Genomic DNA, 24,774 nt, shown 5'->3' with positions numbered 1-24,774 from the left:
TGCATTTTAGCAATAGTCCCAGGTATCTGTATGTGCATTCAAGTTTGGGAAGCACTGGTCTAAGAAACAGTGGCCAGTGTTCTCACTGGACTTCAGTTATCATCTTTTAGAGCGTTTAGGTAAGAAGACAAGAGTCCACCCAGAGCCTAGAAGGGAAGCAGTGAAACTGCATTCTGGTACCCACCTGTGCAGGAGGAGCTAACATGGGCTCTGTCACATAGGTAGGGCATTGACCCCAATGTTATTAGTAGACAGAGTGGTTGTGGCAGCAGTAAGAGCAGCTGCTGTTTATCAGCTGGTTATGATGTACTTTATAGGATCTCTGAAGAAAACCAGAGAAAGATTAATTCATTCAACAAATACTATATTATATAAGCACGTGTGCCAGGCACAGTTCTAGGCGTAGCCCTACAATCTAGGGATGTAGCTGCCCCTGCCATTAAAAGGTTTACGTCCAGGGTCAAACAACAAACAGTAATAAGTAAACTGATTCATAATAAAATCATAGGTAAAGATGAGTGCTATGAAGAAAACAAAACAGAGTAAAGGAAGGAAATGAAGAGCGATAAAGAAGTGCTACTTGAGATCAGGGTGGGGACGCAGGGAAGCCTCTCTGAGGAGGTGACGTTTGAAGCAAGACGTGAAAGAAGCGAAGGCACCGGCCACGCAGCTGTTTGGGGGAAGAACATCGAGGAGGACGCAGGGTGAGCATAAAGTGAGGGAGAGGAAGAGTGGTTGGAGCCGTTGGGAAGATAGCTGCAGGCCACCAGACATTGTCTTATAAGCTGCGGTAAGTCTTTACAGACAAGGAAACCGAGCAGGGCCTCTCAAATCCAGGGTACCCACTGCTCACCTGGGGACCTTGTGAGACTGCAGTGCGGAGTCGGTAAGTCTGGGGTGGAACCTGAATTTATGCATTTCCAACAAGTTCCCAAGAGATGCTGATGCTACTGGTCTTTGGGCCACACTTAGAATAAGCAAAAGGCTATTGGGGCTGAGGACGTCAACAGCCTGCCGGTGTCACACAGCTGGAAAGCCACACGGGCAACATTGGAATCGCAGATGCCTGACCACACAGTCTGTGCTGTCCATCAGTTGCCTCCTTGATAGCCTCGTGCCTGATTCACCTGGAACTTATTTCTCTGCAGGAATTTTAAAAAGCCTGCCTGAAAAAAGTCCTTGTTTGTGCTGTTTATAGAAGTGCTGTTTATCCCCTCTTATTTCGAAGGATAAATAACAGGGGAAATTGGATGCCTTGGTAACTATTGATATTTTGTGCTATTGCTTGTACAATATTTAAAAGATGTAAGATACAATCAATCCCTGACTTCTTAGAGACTAGTGATATTGTTGGTGACCACCTTGGTGTAGTAAAAATAAATGAATACAAAATACCCGTGTGTCTTGAAATCTAATGTGTTGTATTTGCAGTGCCTGGCCTGAGGAAGCCAGTTATTCACTAGGCCCTGCTGTCGTGCTCCCACTGGCCTGACTTCCCAGATGCTCCTGCCCTGGCCCATTTGTTCCCTTGCGTTTAGTTCTCTTCACCGCATGGAAGATGCTTGAAGCTCCCAGATGGGGACAGGCTCTGGGGTGTCAGAGATACATGCAGTGGTTTACATGCTCAGATCAATGATACTTCAATATAAAACAAAACGAAGGATAGAGGTGTTGTGGAGTTTGAAAATCTGGCTCGACTTTCTTCCAAGAAAACAACCACGGCTTCCAATATCAAACAGATGTTCAAAGGAAACGATGGCTCCTTGCTGTCTCTTGTCGTTTGACGGTCACTAGGGGTGGAGGGGATGGCGGGCACGTTCTGTGTATGTATTGTATATGCTCTTGCCTTATGAATGACATGGTTTGGTTTGGTTTGTTGCCCTCCCCTTCTGTTAATTCACTGTGTTCTTTTTCCTTTGTGCTGCACGATTAGGACCCTGCAGTGGGACACAGACCCCTCAGTGCTCCAGCTGCAGTCAGACTCAGAACTTGGGTATATGTCTGCTCTTTCGTTACTCCTTTTATTATTTCTTTGCTACACTTGTGTTGAAATGCTAGAGGTGTCGTTGCTCTTGTTTTTCTCCTCTTTTGTTGAACTTCTAGTTTGATAAGTTTATTTCTTTCTGTTAATTTTCCTTATGAAGCTTTGAAGAAAGTCTCTCTTTGTGGAAAATACCACAAAAAGGTGGCTTTCAATCTCCTCTTATTAATTCCTGTTATTGTAAGACAAATACTCCCTCAAAACAAAAATACAAACCTCTTCTCAGAGGTGGGGCACCCAAGGTCTGTGATGGGAGATACGTTTGACTTTATCCTATCCATCCTCCTTCTTTACTAACAGGTTGCCTCAGGTTAATTTTTGTCTACAATCAGTATTAAAATGTTGTGTCTTGTTTGTTTCCTTTCTTTTTCACTTTTTGGGGAACTAACAATCAGCACTCAATTTGAATTAAGTTTGAACAGATAAAGATTCCTGTTCAAGAACAAGCAAAGTTATCGAATACCTCAATCTCAAGATATTTCAAATATATGATGTTGGGTACTGTCTCCTACATCGTAAAGATGATTTTTTCAGATGAAAATTTATTGTCACAGGGTAAAAGATAGCTTCAGAGTTGAAGACTCTGAGTTGAATAAAACACATAGGCATATCCCAAAAACTTAGTGTTATTTCTATTATAGGATTGGAGTTCTCTGTAGTGACACATGAGTTATTTCTAGTGGGGTGCTCTTACCAGCTCGTCGTCAAGCTCAGGGGAACCCATTGTGCACTTCTCTTCTCAACTTCATGTTCATTTAAATCAGCTTGAAAGCAGCCATGGTGGAAGTATTTACACCACAGAAATTGGCAAATGCCACTAACCAGGGCTCCCCCTTCCCCCACAAGCTGATTACTAAACATTGACCAACATGCTCTGGATATCTCCAATAAGTGAATAGCAAATTTTATTACCATATTTTATGAAACCATTATTTTTTTCTTTCTAAATGTAAACCAATGTATCCCAAAGTGAGCATTTATTAATTTATCAGATATTTTGAATTCTGAGATTCCTAGGCATATATCCCTGGATTTCTATCAATTTCAGTGCCTACTATAGGTGTAAAAGGAGGTTGAAAGACTAGCTGCATGTTAGGTTAAATGCCACCTGCCTGTGTCCCTTTGTGTATGCAGAAGTTCTTGGCTGACTCATGACGATACTAAACCAAGGAACTATCATAACACTTTAGGTAACTGACATACTATTTCTTTTTAATATTATTACATTCTTGGCCATTTACTTGGTTAGCTCATTGTATATTATATTTATATTATTAAATAACCAAGGAATATGGTTTAAGTTAAGAGAAACAATGAATATATAGTAAATTATGGTTCAGGAGAACTTTAGAGTGCAGTTCTTCAAAATTTCATTATGTTAGGGAAAAAAAGGGAACTGGCAGAGACTACCCTATGCACTTAAGTTAACAGATTTTTAGACAGATTTCAGCGTTGCTAAATTACACTTGCTGATGTGGAACAGTTAGGAATTTTCCATTTATATCTGTTTTCCAAGCAAAAACTCACTGTTAGCTATGCAGATTAAAACTTGGGACTTTTTCTAGGGAGCTGGCATCTCTGTGGCTCTCACCTTGCCTGCCACATTTTAATTCAGAGTGGACCCAGTGAGTTATAGAGAGACAAGACGATAGGAGACTTCCCGTTCACCGAGAGTGGCTTCTCTTAGACAGTTTGGAAGGCATGTTCAGAGAATACTTGAGAGAGATTATTTTAGCCATGTTACAATTTTAAATACTGTGTTAATGAAAATTTCCCATTTTGATAGTCCTCGTGCGCAAGGCACAGACATAATTTTATGAAACACACCTCAGGCAACATGATTTTTTAGAGACAGTTTTATTTCCTCTTCTTGAGCTGTGAGATCGGAATGACCATCGTCCGTAGCTTGCTCTGTCACTTGATTTAACAGCTTTACTGACGTTTAACTGATGTAGAATAAACTGCACGTATTTAAACAATTCACATTCATAAGTTGGAACATGTATACACATCTATGAAGTCATCACCACAATAAAGATAGTGAACATATTCACCATCCCCCAAAGTTTCCTCACGCCCCTTTGTGATCCACACTCCTGCTTTCCCCATTCTTCCCCTTCCCCTAGAATGACTGATCTGCTTTCTGTCACTCCACATTAGTTTGCATTTCCTAGAATGTCATATAGATGAGATCATCCAGTAGGTTCTCTTTTGACTGACTTCTTTCATTCAGGATAATCTTTTCCAGATTCATTCAGGTTAGGTGTTTATCCATAGCTCAGTCCTTTTTTTCGCTGAATGTTATCCCATTGTATGGCTATACCACAGTTTCTTTATCCAGGCACTTTTTATATTCATTTGGGTTGTTTACAATTTTTGCCTATTACAAATAAAACTGCTATGAACATTCATGTACAAATCTTTGTATACACATATACTTTCATTTCTTTTGGGTAAATATCTCCAAGTAGAATGACTGAATCATGTGGTAGATACACATTTAACTTTTTAAGAAATTGTTGAGCTGTTTTCAAAGTGGTTTTACCATCATACATATCCCACCAGCAGTGTATGAGAGCCTCAATTCCTCCACATTCTTGACAACACCTGGCTTAGACTTTTTTAAAAAAAATTATTAATTTTTTAACCCTTATTAAGGAACGTAGGGGTATCTCAGTTTGGTTTTAATTTGCATTTCCCTAATGACTAGTGATGTTGAATATCTCTTTAGATACTTTTTTGGCATCTGAATATCTCCTTTGATGAAGTGTTTCCTTAAATCTTTTATCCTTGTATATTCTTTTTGAACTGGGTTATTTGTCTTCTCATTATTGAGGTTTGAGAATTCTTTATATATTCTGGATACAATCATTTATCTGATATATAGTTTGTAAATATTTTCTCCCAATCTGTGACTTGTCTTTTTCGTTCTTTTAACAGTGTTTTTAAGAAGGCAAACTATTTTGATTTTAACAAATTTCAATTTACAAATTTTTTTAATGGATCATGCTTTTGGTGACATAATTTCAGTATTCAGTGATTTCTTAAGTATTTGGTAGACAACTCAACTGTTAAACAGTTAGGTTTGGAATTTTATTGTGGGGAAAGATTAAAGCTACAATTCAGTAACTCTACTAGTAATGGCACTATTGAGGTTATCCTTATTTTTCTGAGTAAGCTCTGGCAGTCTGTGTCCTTCAAGTAATATGCCCATTTCATCTTCACTGGCAAATTGATTGGCCTAAAATTGTGTATAATAATCACTCATTATGCTTTTAGTAGCGGCAAAATCTGTAGATATAATCCTCTCCTTCCTCATATTGTCCCTGAGAAGTATTTCTATAGGTTTATTAATTTTATTGATCTTCTCGGTGAATGTATTGGTGTCCCTATGTTTATGCTTCTGTATGTAACATGTCTTTTTTTCTTACTGTGTTTATGATGCTCTCTTTTGCACTTATTTTGAACAATTTGATTATGATGTTCCTTGGTGTGGTTTTCTTCATTCTTCCTGTGCTTCAAGTTTGTTAAGATTCTTAGATCTGTGGGTTTATAGTTTTCAGCAAATTTGGGAAAAAAATGACCATTATTTTTTCAAATAGTTTTTTTCTTTTTCTTTTTCCTCCTTTGGGGACTCAAAAGACATGATATTAAGCAACTTATAGTTTTCCCACAGCTCATTTGTGCTATTTAATTTTTCTCTTCTATCTGTGTTTCGCTGTGAATAGTTTCTACTGATATGTTTTCATATTCGCTAATCTTTTGTTTTGTACTTTCTAATTTTCCGGGAACTTACACAGTAAATTTTTAACTTCAGACATTGTAATTTTCATCTGAAAAGTTCAATTTGAGTCTTTTGAAAGTATTTTCCATGTTTCTAGTTAACTTTTGAATATATGAAATAGTTTTAAAAACTGTTTTAACATTCTTGCTTGCTACTCTATTATCTGTATTAGATCTTAGTCAATTTTAGTTGATTGACTTATCTCTTTATTAAAGTCATATTTTCTGGCCTCTTCATATGTCTAGTAATTTAAAAAATTATTGAAATTGTTTTTATTTAAAGTGTACAGTGTGATGTTTTGATGTACATGTACATGGTGAACTGATTACTACAGTCCAGCTAATTAACAAATCCATCTCTTCACAGTTATCTTTTCCTTTTTTTTTTCTTGTAGTGAGAACTTTTAAGATCTACTCCCTTAACAAATTTCTCAAGTATATAATACAGTTTATTAATGATAGTTCCCATGATATACATTAAGCCTTTGGAATTTATTCATTCTACAAAGGGCACAACTGAAACTTTGCTCCCTTTGACCAACATATCCTCATTCTCCACTCCTGATAACAACCATTATACTCTCTGCTCCTATGAATTTGGCTTTTTGTAGATTCCACATATGAGTGAAATAATGCAGTATTTTTATTTCTGTTTCCAAATTATTTCATTTAGCATAATATCCTCTAGGTTCATCCATGTTGTCACTGATAGCAGAATTCCTCCTTTTTTTAAGGCTGAATAATATTTTAGTGTATATGTATGTACACACACATATGCCAAAATTTCTTTGTGAATTCATTTGTTGATAATTAGGTTGATTCCACATCTTTGTTATTGTGAATAACACAGCAATAAACATGGGAGCGCAGATACTGATTTCACTTCCTTATATATGCAAAAGAGAGACTACAGGATCATATAGTAGTTCTATTTTTAATTTTTTGAGGAACCTCCATATTTTTTTCCTTAATAGCTCTACCAATTTACAATCTCACCAATCATGCTCTGGAATGTTTTCCCAATATTTTCACCAACACTTGCTATTTTTTGTCTTTTTGATAACAGCCATCCTAGCAGATATGAAATGATATTCATTGTTTTGATTTGCATTTCCTGGCTGATTAATGATATTGAGCACCTTTTCATATAACTATTGACTATCTGTATGTCTTCTTTGGAGAAGAATCTATTAGATCCTTTGCCCATTTTTTAATCAGGTATTATTATTTTTACTAGTGAGTTGTTTCAGTTCCTTATATATTTTGTATATTAGGCCCCTTATCAGAAATAGGGATTAAAAATATTTTCTCCCATTCTGTAGGTTGCCTTCTCATTTTGATTATTTTCTTTTTTGTGTAGAAGCTTTTTAGCTTGCTTTAGTCCTGCTTGTTTCTTTCTCTTTGTTGAGATTCTCACTTTGTTCATGCATTGTTCTACCTGACTTCAGTGAGCATCTTTATGATTGACATTTTGAATTCTCTGTAGGGTAAATCACATATCTCCATTTCATTAAAACTGATTTTAGGAGATTTGTCTAGTTTGCTTATTTGGAACATATTTTCATGTTTCTTTATTGTCCTTGACTCTGTGTTTGTTTCTGCACATTTGACAAAACATCCATAACACACTGGTCTTATATAAGAGATCATCTTCACTGCTCAGCCTGGCCAGAGATCCTTTTCAAACCTTTGTGCTTCCAAATTGCCATCTTTATTCTTAGTGGGCCCCAGGAGATTAGAGTATACTAAGTCCTATGAATGCCCTGAGACAGGCAAAATAGGAGCCAGTTCCTCGAGTAGCAGCTGAAATAATTGGTGTACTAGATGTGTGGTCCAATTTCTTCTCTCCTTCGGAAGAAGCCGGGATCTGGAGTTTATCACCCATTTGCTCTGCCCTTCACCTGGGAGAGGAGCTGTGGCAAATGCCTGTATGCTCCTTCAGACAGCAGGCCCTTTCAAATCATTACTTTACTCTCTGTTGCCCCAGGCCTCTAGCAAGTGCTGAGCCCTTCAGCTCTCAGATACATGCAAGTTAGAGGCCAGTTCCTATGGTAGCAACTAGAAAAGTTGGAGATCTAGATTGGTAGTCCAGTTCCTTCTAGGGAGAAGCTGGAGGCTTGATTTATTTCTAGAGTGATTTGGGGGAGAAGCTGTGGGAAGTATCCACACACTCATTTAAACTCCCAGGAACTAGTGATTTCCTGCCGTGTCAGCTCCAAGAAACAGGAAAGTTAGGAGCCAGATCCTTGGATAGCAGCTGAAAAAGTCAAGGTACTAGATGTGTAGTGTAATCCCTTCCAGAGAGAAACTGAGAACTGGGCTTTATTAGTAAAGAGAGCTGGAAGGAGTCATCATGGGAAGAGCCTGCAACACCATTCAGAATCATGAGTTTATTCTCAGGAGACCCCAGGTAACTAGTGAATACTGGACTCTGTCAACTTCCAGAATAGATGAGTTAGTAGCCAAATTCTCAGGCAGCAGCTGGAAAATTCAAGGCACTTGTTGCATAGTCCAGCTCCTTCCAAGGAGAAGCTGAAAGCTTGGTTTCTTTGCTGGAGTGAACTGGGAGGAGGAGCCATGAGATGTTTCCACACACTCATTTAAACTCCCAGGAGGCTAGTGATTCCCTGCCCTGTTAACTTCCAGATGCAAGCTAGTTAGAAGCCAAGCCCTTGGGCAGCAGCTGGAAAAGTCAGGGCTTTTGATGTGTAGATTAACCCCTAAGAAATAGCTGGGAATGGGGCTTTGTTGCCTACTTACTCTGTGCCAAGCTGGTGGGTGGGGGCAAGAGGCATGGGAAGTGCTTGAGTGCCCATTTAAAGCTGCCTCTGTTCTCTGCCATCCCAGGGGACTAGTAAATGCTGGGTCCCCTTAGCTTCCAGAAATTGACAAGTTCAGGGTCAATTCTTCTGGTAGCAACTGTTAAAACTTGGCGTACTAGGTATGTGGTCCAAACTATTCACTTCTTAGGAAGAAGCTGAAAGATGGTGATTCCCCCTTGATTGTATAATGTGCTAAGAGTGAGATTTATGTCAAGAGTATGTCTCAACTTTTCCAACCTGTTATGAAATGGGAATGTTTCCAGTTGCCCAGTGTACAGGAGTCTCTTAACTAGTTTCCGGATTTTTCTCAAAAGGAATTGATCCATATGTAGCTGTTTATTTGCTGCATCTTGGGGTGGCAAGAGATTCCTGAGCCCTCTATTCTATTATCTTGCTAAACTCCTTCTCCTTGTCTGGTAATTTTTGATTGATATCAGACATTGTGGATATTACCTTGTTAGGTGTCAGATATTTGAATCCCTATACATTTCTTGAGATTTGTCCTGAGGCATAGTAAATTTACAGTTTCTTTCTTTTAGGTCTTGCTTTTAAGACTTTTTAGTTGGGCCTGGAGGAGTGCTCAGTTTAGGGCTAATTATTACTGAGGCAAGATCCTTGTGTGTGCCCCACATAATGCCCCATAAATCTTGACATTTTCCAGTATGGCTTATGCGAACAAGGACTATTCCTGTATGAGTGCCCCAAACTATAATTTTTTTCAGATAGGTCTTTCCTTGGCCTCAGGTAGTTTTCTTACATATATGAGCTGATCAGTACCGAGCTGAATTCTCAAGGTTAACCTTCTGTAGATCTTCTGAGCTTTTTCTGTGTGCAGACTTCTGTCTGCTATTTTGTCGTATGAACTCTGTCTGGTCTTCCTGGACTCTCAACTCTGCCTCTACCACTTAGAGAGTCTGCTAGATGTCATGTGGGTTCCCTTCCTGCACCATGACCTAGAAACTCTCTCAATGCAGTAAGCTTGAGCAATTGTAGGGCTCACCTTGCTTGCATCCCCTTTCTCACATACCACTGTTCTTCATTGCTTAATCTCTAGTGTCCTCCAAATTGTTGTTTCATTCAACAATCCATTTTTTTGCTGTCCATTTTTTTTTGTTGTTGTTTTAGGCAGAAGGTAAATCTGGTCCCTATTACTCCCTCTTGGCCAGAAGCACAAATGTTGTGTCACTGGATTCTGGTTTGGTATGTTAACTATGTGATCAGCAAAGCAATGGCAGCAGAGAGAACTAAGGGAGATGAAATGGCATCCAGGAGAAAAACAGCTTCAAGAAAATTGCAAATAAAATGAGAAAATAAATGCAACTCTGCTTGTTTTTTTTTAACCAGGAAAATACTTATGTAAGTATCAAAAATGCTTTGCTTTCTTAGGCTATTATAATAGAAAAAGTGAATTGAAGATACTAGAAGGGAAAAATGAAATAACAGGATAAAAAACACGCAAGTTAAAAGATTACAGGACAGAAATAGCTTGTATAGACTGGGAAGTGAATAAATGTGCCATTGAAATGTGAGGTTGCAATGGGAAAGTTTGAGGGAAGGATTATATTTAAAATGGTTTTTGTTGTCTTATGAAGAGAACATAAATGCAAATGCCCCCATGAGATCACCAGTCTTCAGGGAGATGGGCTGAGTACGCATGAGAGGAGTGGGGCTGACAGAGAGGAAAAGATTCTCAATTTTCAGTAGATATCAATGAGCAATGAGGGTATTCTGGGGCTCCTCTCTCCAAATTATTAAACCTAATAACTTACAGGACTATTTAGTGGGTTCTGATTTCACTGAAGCCTCATGATTATATTTTCTCTACATATTAGCATATTAAACTCTTGATAGGGTATTTTAAAATATTTGGAAGCAAAGAATGAAGGAAAACTGAAGCTGTGAGCAGGGATTTGGCTGCTCTTCCCCTGAAAGAGGAACTTAGAATTTCTTGCGATCTTTGGGAGACGCTGTTAATAAGTAGTGACCTCTTGTTTCTCTAAACCATTTTCTCTCCGTACTTGGCTGGAAGGATGAATATTACTTTTGAATCTACCAGGCACCATCCCAAACTTCTATGGTGAAATAGAGAGATTACTCTGTCAAGAATAGAAGTAAAACCAACTCTATAAGGACACCAGAGAAGCACATATTCTTCAAGATGATTGTAGGTATTAGAGAAAATCTAACTAGGCAATTCTAAAGGTCTTTTCACATTTTAAAGTTACTGTCATTTGCCTAACAGAACAATAATAACTTCATTAGCCCTTGATGAAGGAAGGCCCTCATTTGGCTTATTCTCCAAGTTTTATCAAATGTTCTTACGCATTATGTTTAGATCTCTGGTTTGAATTAATTTTCAATGCTTGCCATGTAACAATGCCTGGTATTTTTTGAAAATAATGTCAGTTGCATTCTTGAGCAAGTTGACAATTTCTGCCTCTTCAGTAGCATTCAATTGTACCATCCACAGAAACTTCAATATGGAACAGCATCTTGTTGTGTGTGTGTGTGTGTGTGTGTGTGTATGTGTGTGTATCAAAATGTAATAGTGAAATGAATTTCAGAATCTGTGAATACAGATGAATTCCGACCCATAAAAACTTTAATAAATTGGTTTTAACAGATCCAATCAAAATTTTGTCACAAGAAACGGAGGAAGCACTGAGCTCACCACTCTCATTAATCACTTATTTGTCCCCAAACATTTCGTGAGAAGCTGCCGTCTACCAGCCTTTGTTATCTGCCCCCAAGAATCTTGAGTAAACAATTATGAGGTATTTTCTGTTCCGCATTAGCAACTGGATTTTTAAAGAATAATATTTCTTTTTCTTTCAATTTCAGAAAAATGAAGGCCGGTTGGAAGGGAGACATGCTTAGACTTTGGTACTCAGTGATTTGAAAAACTCTATAATTTTATAGCTTTATGTTACAAACTCTATGGAAGCTTATTCATAAATAGCAAGGCAGTAAAAAGTTATTCCTATAAAATTGTATATATCATCATTGTCATTTGTGTATAATATTGGAGAAAACTCACTTCTGTACTTCCTTGTCCTTATTCTGAACTTTCAATTTCCTTTGTAAAGTAAGGCCTTGATAGCAGAACCTCCACCAATCTTGCCAAGTTCGGTTATAACCATGACTATTTTGGTAACTTCTCTCATCCTAGAAATTTTACAAGATTTACTTGTATTACGAAATTCAAAGCTAAACCTTTGGCTGTGCCTGTTGACTAGAGCCAGACTTGACATTTGCTTCTGTTCAGGAAAAGTGCTTAAGCTGCCAAGCTAATATCTCTGCACAGTAAGAAGCAAATATCATAGAAATGAAATAAATACTTCCTAAAATGATTTTTAAAAAGTGAACAGAGAAGAATGGACACTCGTCTTTCTTGGGGTAGTCAGAAAAGGTCAACCATCGCTGCTTCTCAGTCCTTGGAGAAAAACACCCACTCTGAGCACAAGTGATCAATCTCTGTGTGTGTGATGAGGGGCCTGCAAGGCCAGGTTCGCTTCCTCAGTGTGGTGCCCCATTCCCAACTCCAGGGATCAGGCCTTGAGCTGTCACACCCTAACCCCTCGTTACATTAGAATGCAGTGTTTGGAAAACAAATTAACTCCTTGTCATTTTCAAATCTCTTTCATATTCCGTGAGTTTGTGCCTTAGCTTCCTATATTCTCTTTTTCTATGGAGGCAGCATTTTTTCTATGACTCTTGGCAGGTGGCTCCCAGGGCCTCATTTTCAGTTTTGTCTTCTCCAAGCTTTGGTCTTACATCTCCTACAAGCAAAAAAGCCCTCATCGTAAAATCACCCACTAAGCTATTCATTTTTACCCCAAAGCAGATATTTCTCTAGATTCCCTTACATCTTCCAGTCACACCACTCACTTTTCTTCCTGTAAGGCAAAGCTTTGAAATAATCTCTAATCCATCCCTTTTCCTTCCCCCTCCATATCAAGCAAACTAGTAAGGTCTACCCTAAATTCTTTTCCAGAGTCTCCAAATTGTGCCATTTTCTTTTCCATTCCCAGGGCTGTCACTACTGAGTGCTTTTTCATCACCCTGGACCAAGTGTTCACACTTTGTCAGAACATTGATCACAAATCCAGGAATCTTTTCTCTGGCTTCTCCTTTGAATTGATGTTTAGCCTGGATTTTGTTTGGTTCCTGCGCCCACCCACCCATCCCCCTGTCCTCCACACTCAACTTCTAAGGTCCGGTCACTTTCTACACCTGACATCTGCTCTTCATTTGTCAGAGGGGGGCTTAGATTCCATTTTTAACATAGTTTCTATACTGACATATTTTAAATGCCGTCTTGCAGCTGTCGCTTTCTTACTCAGTAACTTTTAATAACTTCTCATTGTCTACAGCATGAAGTCCACATTCTTTGAATTGATACTTAAAGGCCTCTAATAACATGGCCTCAATATACCTCTCTAAATTTATCTCCCGTTGCTCTCAACTTAAAACTTACATTCTGAAAACTGGCTTCTCAGGCTTAAAATGTGAATTCAGTCTCCAGATCTTCGTATATGCAGGGCTATCTCCCTAGGACACCATCGTCATTCCTTTCCACTTAACTGAGTCCTGCCTACCCTTCAAGGCTCACATTAGGCCTTCTAGTTTCCATAAAACCTACTTCATTGGTCCAAACACATAGTGATCTTCCCATAATACTTTTCTGTCCCACTTAGTGGGACGTTCACTCATGTTGGCTCTTATTTTTGACTACCTTTTATTCTTCTTTTTATAATTTTGTTTTTAATTGACAGATAAAATTATATGTATAGATCATGTACAACCTGATGTTTTAAAGTATATATGTACTGTGGAATGACTAAATCTAGCTTATTAACATATATGTATTACTTCACATGGTTACCATTTTGTGGTGAGAACACTTAATATCCACTCTTTTGGCATTTTTCAGAAACGTAATACAGATGATCTTTGACTTATGAGGATTTGATTTATGATTTTTTAAAATTTACAATGGGTTTATTAGGATGTAACACCATTGTAAGTCAAGGAACATCTGTATATTTTGCTAACGATAGTCACTGTGTTAGTGCAATAGATCTCTTGAACTTACTCCTCTTGTGTAACTGAAATTTTGTATCCTTTGACCAATATCTCCTCAACTCCCTCTCCCCAACTGTCCCAGACCCTGGTAACCACCTTGCTACTTCTCTACTTCTATGAGATCAACTTTTTTATATTCTCCATATGAGTGAGATCATGCAGTATTTGTCTTTCTGTGCCTGGCTTATTTCACTTAACATGATACCCTCCAGGTTGTTACAAATGACAAGATTTCCTTCTTTTTATGGCTGAATAGTATTCCATTATGAATATATACTACGTTTTCTTTATTTATTCATCTGTTGATGAACACTTAGGTTGACTCCATATCTTGGCAATTTTAAATAATCCTGCAGTGAACATGGAGGTGCAGATTTCTCTTTGACATACTGATTTCTCTTGCTTTGGATATATACCCAGTAATGGGATTGATAGATCATATGGTAGTTCTATTTCTAATTTTTTGAGGAAACTCCATACTGTTTTCCATAATGGCTGTACTAATTTACATTACTACCAAATGTGTTCAAGAATTCCCTTTCCGGCCGGGCGCGGTGGCTCACGCCTGTAATCCTAGCACTTTGGGAGGCCGAGGCGGGTGGATCGCTCGAGGTCAGGAGTTCGAGACCAGCCCGAGCAAGAGTGAGACCCCGTCTCTACTAAAAATAGAAAAAAATTATATGGACAACTAAAATATATATATACAAAAAATTAGCCGGGCATGGTGGCGCATGCCTGTAGTCCCAGCTACTCGGGAGGCTGAGGCAGTAGGATCGCTTAAGCCCAGGAGTTTGAGGTTGCTGTGAGCTAGGCTGATGCCACGGCACTCACTCTAGCCCGGGCAACAGAGTGAGACTCTGTCTCAAAAAAAAAAAAAAAAAAAAAGAATTCCCTTTCCTCTGCCTTTATGTGAAAAGGTGAAAGTTCTCAACTTAAGGAAGGAAAAAAAGCAACATGCTGAGATTGTTAAGATCTATGGTGAGAGCTTTCATGAGCCTTCAGAAGCTCTCAGGTGATGGGGTCCCCCCACCTTGAATCAATCCTTCCACTGTTAGATTTAGCTCCTGCTTGGGGCAAATGGCATCAAAGAGGATCCATATTCATGACAAAATCTTTTCTCTGCTCCCCTGCTCAATGTTGCCACTGAACATGAAGAAAATTAAGCATGGGAAAACTGGATAGCCACATGCAGAAGAATGAAGTTGGACCCCTATCTTGTACTATATACAAAAATTAACTCAAAGTGGATCAAAAACCTAAATGTAAGAGCTAAAACCATAAAACTTTTTGGAGAAAACATAGATTTAAATCTTCATGAACTTGGATTAGGCAATGACTTTTTTTTTTTAGATACGACACCAAAAGCACAAGCTACCAATGCAAAAACAGATAAATTGGATTTCATTAAAATTGAAAACTTTTGCCCTTAAAAAACACTGTCAAGGAACTGAAAAAGCAACCCACAGAATGATTGAAAATATTACAAGTCGTATATATGATAAAGGTCTAGTATTCAGAATATATATTCCCAAGTCACTGTGGTGTCAAATAATAAAAAAAAGAACAGAATATATAAAAATTTCTTACTACTCCATAGAAAAAAGACAAATTACACAATTTTTAAATGGGCAAAAATTTGAATAGGCATTTCTCCAAAGAAGATATACAAGCAAAATAAGTACAAGAAAAAGATGATCAACATCACTAGCCATCAGAGAAATGTAAATCAAAACCGCAATGAAATACCACTTTATATTCCCTAGTATGCTATCGTAAAAAAAGACAGATAATAAAAGTTGAGGAGGACGTAGAAAAATTGGAACCCTCATACATTACTAGTGGAAATATAAAATGGTGGAACCACTTTGAAAAACAGTTTGGCAGTTCCTCAAAAAGTTGAATATGGAATTACCTGCCATATGACCCAGCAACTCCACTCCAAGGTTCACATGCAAGAGAAATGAAACCATACGTCCACACAAAAACTTGTATAGTTGTCCCTCTGTATCCTCAAGAGATTGGTTCCAGGATGTCCCCCACCCACCCTAGATATCAAAATCCCAGGATGCTCAAGTCCCTGATATAAAATGGTGTAGTGTTTGCATGTAGCCTATGCACATCCTCTCATGTGCTTTAAATCATCTCTAGATTACTTATAATACCTAATACAATGTAAATGCTCTGTTAATAATTGTTATACTCTATTTTTTTACTTCTATTATTTTTATTATAGTATTGTTATTTATTTTTTTTTCTTTTTGAATATTTTTGATCAGCGGTTGGTTGAATCTGAGGATGCAGAACCGGGAATAAAAAAGGCTAACTGTACACTAATGTTCATAGCAGCATTATTCACAATAGCCCAAAGCAGAAAACAACCCGAACGTCTACCAACTGATGAATGGGGTAAAAATAATATATATCCATACAATGGAATATTATTCATCAATAAAAAGGAATGACACAATGATATATGCTAAAGTATCAATGAACTTTAAAAACATTAAAATTAAGTGAAAGAAATGAGACAAGAAGGCCACACATTGTATTATTCCATTGGCTTGAAAGTAGATAGAAAATATATTAGTGGCTGCCAAGGGCTGGGGAGAAAGGAATATGGAGTGGCTGCCAATGGGTACAAGATTTCTTTGGGGTAACAAAAAGGTTGTATAATTAGATAGTGATGATGATTGCCCAACTTTGTGAATATACTGAGAACCACTAAATTGTATGCTTTAAGGGGGGAAATTTCATAGTAGGTGAATTTATTTTAATAAAATAAAATTAAGGTAGCCTTGATCTTAAGTCTCTGGCCAAAGAGCTTTACTTCCCCTTACCATCCATAAACAATCCCCCATTCACCCAAGTCCTTGGTATGTCAAAATTATTTTCCTATTTATATTTTTTACTTTTATTCTTAAAGATACAAGATACTATTAAGTATTAATAGTTTCTTTGAAATCTGGTGGGTTTTCTTTAGCATTTCACATGTGGACACAAAACAATGTCTGTCCTCCACATTTCAGGGTGCAGATGCAAAGGCTTCAGATACTGAAGTTCTGTTCATGGCTTTGAAAGGAATGAGTCTTTTCAAAAAATGGAGACAAAGCCAGAGTATTCCACTTTAGTAGATAACTTGATGCTTTATAAGGATTTATTCTCCACAGTATTAAAAATAACATTTAAATTTATAATTACACTCTAAAATATTATTCATGTTTTTCTTGAAATTTCCTTTCTATCTTTGAAATAGGAGAAGAGTCACATGGTATATATTTATTAGAATCCCAATGGCGATGTACGTGTTTCTCATGCTGTTAATGATAAGACAGTATCCTTTTATTTGCGAGTAAGTCTGTATAACCCTAACTTTCTTTAGCTTTGGTAGATATCATAGATCATACTTACGTTACACTCTGGTTTCATCTTCCTTAGATAATAAAACTTTGTAAATAGCTAGCAAAGCCACGCTAACCTTATTGTGGGTAGACAAAGTCTCAATTGAACCAGAAACAAAAAGAGAAATGGGGACAGTGATTCATGCAAGGGAATAGTTTTCTTCTTGTGATCAATCAAGGACAAATGAACAACACCTGGGGAGATGCGGCTATGCTCGTGGTACACTGGAAATCTTTGCACCCTGAGAAGTGTCAAATAACCTTCTCAACTTCAAGTAGCTTCATTTTTTTTTCATTTTTTATCAAGATCTTATTTTTCTTTTCAGAATAAACATTTCAACTTTGGTGCAGTATGACTTTGCTCAATCAGCTTCTTCAGGCAAGTTGACAGGACAAGGTGGAAAGGAAGTTTCCAGGACTCTGTGCAAATTCCAATCCCAGTTCTGGGGAGATGGTTGGCCCCATGTCACTGGAGGATAATGTCAAGTCAGCTTGTCAAGGATCTGTGGTTCTGTTGTCCAGCACATCTGGAATTTTCTAAAAATTTTTAGTTTTGGATCTAGCATAGATTCTTGACCCAGTTTCTTAATATTTTATACATTGCAATCTACTCTATCCAGCCTTCATCTTCTCTCTCTCCCCCTCATATTTTCATCTGGCCTGGCTCATAGAACTTCATAAGATTGGTTCAAAGATATCTTCCCCATTTGGTGGCACTAAGGCTTCTTACTCTGGGATCTGGTTGCAGGGTGGACGGGTCCAAGCAGATGTGGTTAAACAATGAAGTTTCTATCTCTTTACTCTAGCTAATGTTTCTAAGCCAGTGATACGCAACCTTCAGTGGGCATCAGAATCACCAAGTAAGGAAGTGGGGTGTGGACAGGCTTCCTAAAACACAGATTGCTGGACCCCACCCCCAGAATTTCTAGTTCAGTGGGTTTGGGGGAGGGACTGTGACTTTGCATTCTAACCTATTCCCTAGTGGTGTTGCTGCTGGTCAGGTACCACACTTTGGGAACCCCTGCTCTAGGATTTCTCCAGTTTGGGTTCTCCCTGCATTTGTTAAATGTAGTCACAATTAATCCAAATACACGAGGCTTTAGTGTACTGCTTAAGTGACATTGAATTGCCTGTTTTCTCAAAACTATTTAAAGTACTACAGTTCAGTAATTTTAAAATTTCATTAAACCCTCTTAATTTGGAATAAATTACCAAGATGAAAACACACAGTATGTTTTTTAATGATAATGCCATGTCAGCCAGGACATAGATAATTTACATCTCAATTTATGTTTTTACATCACTTCTGCCTTTTGTTCCTTCTGTTTTCTTCTTCCCTTCCTCCCTTCCTTCCTCAAGTGTTTATTTAGTGCCTGCTCTGTACCGTACCCTAAAGTAAGCCCTAGGCTGCAGAGATAAATTAGCAAGGGATAAATAAGTTTGCAGGCAATTCAGGGGAGATAGACATGAAAAGATGTGAATTTGGTCATGCACCACATAGTGACGTTTTGGTCAACAATGGACCACACATATGATGGTGATCCCATAAATTATAATACTGTATACTTACTATGCCTTTTCTATGTTTAGATATATTTAGATACACAAATACTTAACACTCTGTTAAAGTTGCCTACAGTACTAAGAACAGTAACATGCTGTACAGGTTTGTAGCCTAGGAGCAATAGGCTATGCCACACAGCTCAGGTGTATAGGAGGCTGTAACATCTAGGCTTATATAAGTATACTCCATGATGTTTGCACAACGAAATCACCTAACAACGCATTTCTCAGAACATATCCCTGTTGTTAAGCACTCGTGACTGTATAATGGCATGTAGCAAGGGCTATGGTAGAAGCATCTGTGTGTACGGAGAGCAGGACATGAACTATGCAGGAGGGGAGGTTGGGTGGCAGGAAAGGTATTGTGGACTCAGAACTGAGGAGCCAGTGTGGACTTTGTAGCCTACCTAGAAGAATGGGAGCTATAGTAGTATTAATGCTACAGTGTTTTGTCTTTCTCTTCTTCCTTTTCTAAGTATTAATATTAATAGTTTAGCTTGAAAGTGAGGCCTCCGAGAACACACCCGAGGAAGGTCTTTGCCAGGAAGGCGCCACCTTCTGGCCATCCTTTCTGGAACAGCTGGGGCTGGAGCGATTGTGTGGTGCTTATCTCAGAAGCATGACGTCCTGATAATTTAAGCTAGGCCGCTTCTCAAGAATCCTGTCTCGTGTTTATAAAATGCATGCATATGTTCAGACTTCCATATTAGGTTGTATGACGTGTGCCTCTGATGGTCATTAGGCATCAGGGTAAAGGTCAGTGCAGCACAGTTTTTAAGCACGTGGCCCCTGGACTTACTGTTTGATAGAGCCAAGGCCCAGCTCTTCCAATTACTGCCTTTGTGATTTTGCCAAATTTCTCAACATCACTGAGCCTCAGTTTTCTCATCTATAAAACTGGAATAGAATATAAAATTTTAACAAAGGTAAAATAAGATACTGTATGAAAGCTGTTCGGCATATTGTAATTACATGGTTACCAAAACAACAGCAAAATAGGCACAAAGAATAAAAGCATTTGGTATAAATGCAGCTTAATCAATCTTGAGGTTGTATGGAAAGATGCAGTCATCTACCAGTACCCTCTAAGGTGTGTTTTAAATAGTTGGTTTTAAATGCTATTTGAGACAGACTCACCCTCAAGCCAGGAGAAGCACCAGTCTATCAGTGTGTCAACCGATCAGTACTTTGGGTGAATCTCATGACGACAACTCAGTTTTTATTTCTTTTTGATGGCTTGGGTCTAACTGGGACCCTGAACTCACAAACACAGCGTCAGAAAAAAACTGGTTGAAACTTTTCAATGATTATTGAGAAAAGAAAATATTTTTTTGTTTTAGCAGGATAAACACACTTCGTCAAGCTAAATTTTGAAAACTGAGAAGTTTCACAGTAATAAATAATACTTTTAGTTTAAAGAAAAAGCAAATAGACTCTCCCAAGCAGTCAAAACCTATACCTGTGCCCAAAGAAATTACAAGTGTGATTCTTGTCTTATTGGCAAAGATTATCAACTCTACTATCTTAAAGGATCTTTCATTTAGAACGTTCATAAATATGCTTCCCCTGATTTTTTTTTTTTTTTTTTTACAAATATAAGCATTCTTATAATTCTCAAAAAAATAAATTAAAAGTAGAGCTACCTGAGCCAAGAGCCACTTGCTGTGTGCCAGGCACTAAACTAAGTGCTTTACAAGTATTAGCATCATGTGATCTGTATGACTCAATGATAAATACCCATTTTAGGATAAGAAGCATGAGGCTCAGAGAGGTTTGTCACTTGTCCAAAGCTTTCATCTACCATTCAGCTGGTACATGACAATGCAGGGATTTGAACCCAGTTTCTGTATGAGTGCACGACGTAACCATTGTGCTATGCTGAGTCACCAGGTGGCTTCCATTTGCCATGGTGGATTGTCACATTACAGATCAGCCTCCTGTTGCCCAGTGCCTGCTTCTGGTCACCAAATAGGATATGTCTGCAGCTTCTGTCACGTTAGCAAGGTGCCCCAGAGTCGCTGCCAGTAGGTGTAGCTACCACTCAACCAGAGCCTGGGGATCCCGGGGCCTCACACAGGTGCTCAAGGAAGGGGTGGCCTCTCTGGGCCAGGGGTGGCCCCAATTTGAAGTGGTTTCTTTTCCATCTCCTTGCTAGTAATAAAGACTGGCCGACTGGGACCTTAGGAAAGTGCTCCGGGCTAATTAACAGCAGGAGGGGTTTTGCCACAAGCAGTCCGCGGGTGTCTCTTCGTGTTTTCTTCTTCAGATGCTTCAAGAAAGACCCATTTCAGGAAGGAAAACATTATTTTCTGACCCAGGGAGGTTTTCATACGTTGAATTTCTTACTTTGAAACTTTGAGCCTTTTACCACATTTGGTAATTTAGTTTCTGATACTTTTTGTGTGCTTCCCTCTGTTTCTGTGTGAGGAGACTGCGTGACTGTGCGGGGACCCAGCCCGGCCCTCTGGTGCCCTCTCGTGGTGGTGGAGAGCTCCCAGGGAACGCTGCCCACGCGGCCCGGCCTGCGGGGCGCGCGCCTCAGTGTGCTGGTTTGGACTGTAGAGACAGCCCGCTCGGCTTGTCCTTCAGACCAGCGTGTCTGTTTGCTTGTATCTACTTGGTGCAAAACTTAGATCTCATCACAATGAGCAATAACAGAAAAGTAGAATTTTTGGGAAATTGTGTGTGAAAATTCCTAACTGTGATATGCATTCTCTCATTTTTATAATAATTTAAAGGAAAAGAAATGAGGCAATAATGCAATGTATTATTATATTATAATACAATAATATTATCATACTATTATTGTATTGTAATATATATTTACTTAATATATTAATAATATAATATTAAGATAATAAGTATTATTAAGTACAATACTATGTATAGAGTTTGCTTTTATTGATCTTAGGGAGCTAGGGAATGTCAGATTTTGGCTAAATGGGTATTACTCCTTTCCCTCTTTTTCTCTGGCAGAGATACACACATACTCTATGCCTGGAAATTATTTAGAAGCATAGTGGAATATGTGTAATACTAATACTAAATCTACGTACTAAAAATTATGTTCTACAAACTGTTCATGTTTGTAAATATGTACATCTGAATACTTAATATATATATTTGGTATGTGCATTATATGTATGCAGTACATACGCATTACCCATAACAATCGTGTTAGAAAGTACTGTTATCTCAGTTTTACCGATGAGGAGTCTGAGGCGCGGAGAGCTTAGTAACTTGTTCAAAATAACATGCGACAGCTGGTAAATGGTGGGGCTGGAGTCCACGCATTTAGCCAGCAGATGATACTGCCTCTGTGACTGGATAGTTCCTGGTGTCTGGGGGACACGTTGGATACTTGAAGCAACTCAGAAGTCACCAGTGAGAACCTTAGGTCGGGGTCTGGCATGGTAGAAAAGGCACTGGACCAGCAGTTGGGTCAATTTTAACCCTGTTTCTACCATTTATTAGTTGTATATACTTGGGCACGTCTCTTAAACTGAATCTCACTGTCTTCATCTGTAAAATGGAGATGGTAACATGTGCCCACACAGTTCACAGAGACGTCATAAAGGCAGGTGACATAGTGGATTAGAGAAAGGCATCTGAAAACTCTCGAAGTGCTACCTAAAGATTCAGAAATGATTTTTCACAGGGTCACAGTTAGCTCTGGAATGCTGTGCCAAGACTTTATCACTCTGAGCACAGTGTCCCTTTCACTCATCTGTGCCGTATATCAGTGTGTCTTTCAAACTTCCTCCCCTGGAGAAACGAGAAGTGATACACTCCTCTTCGATACCCTCACTGCCATCATAGAGAACGGTGTTACTCCACTAAGGAAACCATTTCTCTTTTCTTCAGATTTGAGAAGCTTTACTTTTCATTTCCCCCTCTTGCCTAAGAGACTAGAATCCTGTATTGCAATTGAAAGTTCCAAGTTTAGCCCAGTAGAATTAGGGATGCTCAGAATGGAAGGGGTCTCATCTGAGCTGGACCAAGACTTTATTTTACAGATAGGAAAGCTGAGGGTCTGTATGAGAGTCTTATCTGACATCACTCAGTGAATTAGGGCCCAAGTGGGCCAAGAACCCAAGTGTTCTGACTTCCAACCCAGGGCCAATTGCTCTTGTATTGATTGAGAAGCTGAGGGTGTTTGTGGCTTGTTTGTTTGAGTGCTTTGTTTTATTACTGATAGCTCTTCTGCAAGGAATGCCTTCCCTCTCTAAGCATTTATTCCGTGTTACTTGCAGAAGACGACTGCATAAGCTGGGCGTGTCGAAGGTTACCCAAGTGGACTTCCTGCCGAGGGAAGTAGTGTCCTACTCAAAGGAGACCCAGACTCCTCTTGCTACACATCAATCTGAAGGTAAGCTATAGCTTTTGTTTACTTTCCATATAATCTCTGGAGAAATTGCCAGGGAGTCACATCCTTCCTGTTGATTTCATATCTTACCATAAGAGATGTTCATAGGATACAAACATAACGGCGCACTGAAAGCCAAAGGCTCCTGAAGCTCTGATTTTGAAAGTTATAAAGAGGGAACACAATGATACTCCTCAGAGGGACCCAGGACCTTTAAAGTGGGTGACCTGGTGAGGTCATACTACATCAAAGCTGCGTGAGGAGGATGAAAATCATCACGGGACAGTATTGTAATAAAAACTTTTCTGAATTTTATCAATAAGAAGAGTGTGTACATTAAGGTAAATAATTTGCAGGGGTCAGCAAACTACAGCCCATCACGTGTTCCTAGAAATAAAGCACTACTGGGATACGGCCACATCCAACCACTGACATCTATAGTTACTTTCTTGCTATAACTCTAGGGTTGAATGGTTGTGAAAGAGACCTTATGGCTCACAAAACCTAAAATCCAGCGCTTTACAGGAAAACTTTGCCGTCTCCTGATTTGCTTTGCTAATTCAGATGACAACACCCAAGAGTGTCTGACCACAATTTAAAAATATTTTCCATGCAAGCTCCATGTAGATGAATGGGAATTAAACTCCATACCTCCTTTGGGTATGCCAGAAAATATCGAGTGAAAAATTCACATGCAAATCTCATGAATCCTAAAAATATGCTAATAAGAGAAGTTGAAGCTGATAAATCAAATGCTCCCTAGAAGTCAGACATTATACCAAGGCAAAATTATGCACAAGTAGAAGCAGGAGATGCATTTACTGAAAATAGGATAAGTGAAAGTTCCATTGTTAGAGATTCACATCGTATAGCAAAGCAAATCCTCTACTTTATGTTATTTTATCGTTTGGTGTGACCTCTCACCAACTGGAATTCTGGGTTCATTGCTGTTCTGTAGTAATTACTGAACAAAAGCCTTGAAAACAGAAAAATGATTAGCATTGGGTGGTTTACAGCAAATATATAAATTGGTGCAGTTTGGTTTGTGCAAGCTACAGAGATTTTCAATTTTTGTTCTAAATTCGTAACATGAAAAGCAAAGTGAAATCTGATTCCTTGAAGTCTGGCACTGCCTTCAGGCCTTCTGAAAACCTTTCCTTCTTAATGATGTCGTGGGGAGGTTTCTTTAGCAGAGGGGACTCCATCTTTCAAGACCTCGAGCAAAATGAATTTTAGAAGCGTACAAGTAGCACCCTCTGGTGGTGAAATTTTAAACCAACCAATCCAACACACTTGAGGACTGTATGTTAAACGTGGCAGAAAATAACAAAGTTAGAAAGAAAAAAATAAAAGAAAATACAAAATTAGAAAAGCTTGTGAGAGTTCACCTAGTCTATCCTTGGGCCTCCAGACAAGAACAGGAAGATCGTTAAAAAACATCCTCACTGCCCAAGCAAAACATTTGTTTGACTTAATTTGCTGCCAGAGATATTTGCAGAGCTGTAGCTAGAGGTATGTTTATTTAGTCCCAAATTTGACCCATAACATAAAGTTATACAACTGAAATAAGAGGAGGAGCGAATTATTTTTTTTAATGTGTATACTTAAGGCATTGGAAGAGGTAAAGAAATATTTACAAGGGAAGATAAATTAAGGATGAAAAGGCATCAGCTCTAAACTTTCAAACTGGAACACATCAAAAGGAAAAGCCTGGAC

General features: G+C 38.5%; 1 protein-coding gene across 5 annotated transcripts in view; it reads left to right on the top strand.

Moving 5' to 3' along the window:
• The window catches only part of DYNC1I1 (dynein cytoplasmic 1 intermediate chain 1), a 356,211-nt gene that overhangs the window by 112,970 nt on the left and 218,467 nt on the right, over positions 1 to 24,774 (top strand). For 3 of the 5 annotated variants that reach the window (XM_069461331.1, XM_069461329.1, XM_069461330.1), the window contains 2 exons: positions 1,934 to 1,993; positions 22,946 to 23,061. In XM_069461331.1, coding sequence (XP_069317432.1) covers positions 1,934 to 1,993; positions 22,946 to 23,061 — 176 coding nt within the window. The remainder of the gene's footprint in view (positions 1 to 1,933; positions 1,994 to 22,945; positions 23,062 to 24,774) is intronic. The other 2 variants (XM_069461334.1, XM_069461333.1) reach the window with 1 other exon arrangement.

The sequence above is a fragment of the Eulemur rufifrons genome, chromosome 29 (assembly GCF_041146395.1).
Source record: "Eulemur rufifrons isolate Redbay chromosome 29, OSU_ERuf_1, whole genome shotgun sequence".
Lineage (NCBI taxonomy): Eukaryota > Metazoa > Chordata > Mammalia > Primates > Lemuridae > Eulemur > Eulemur rufifrons.
This window is presented reverse-complemented; position numbering and strand designations above follow the sequence as displayed.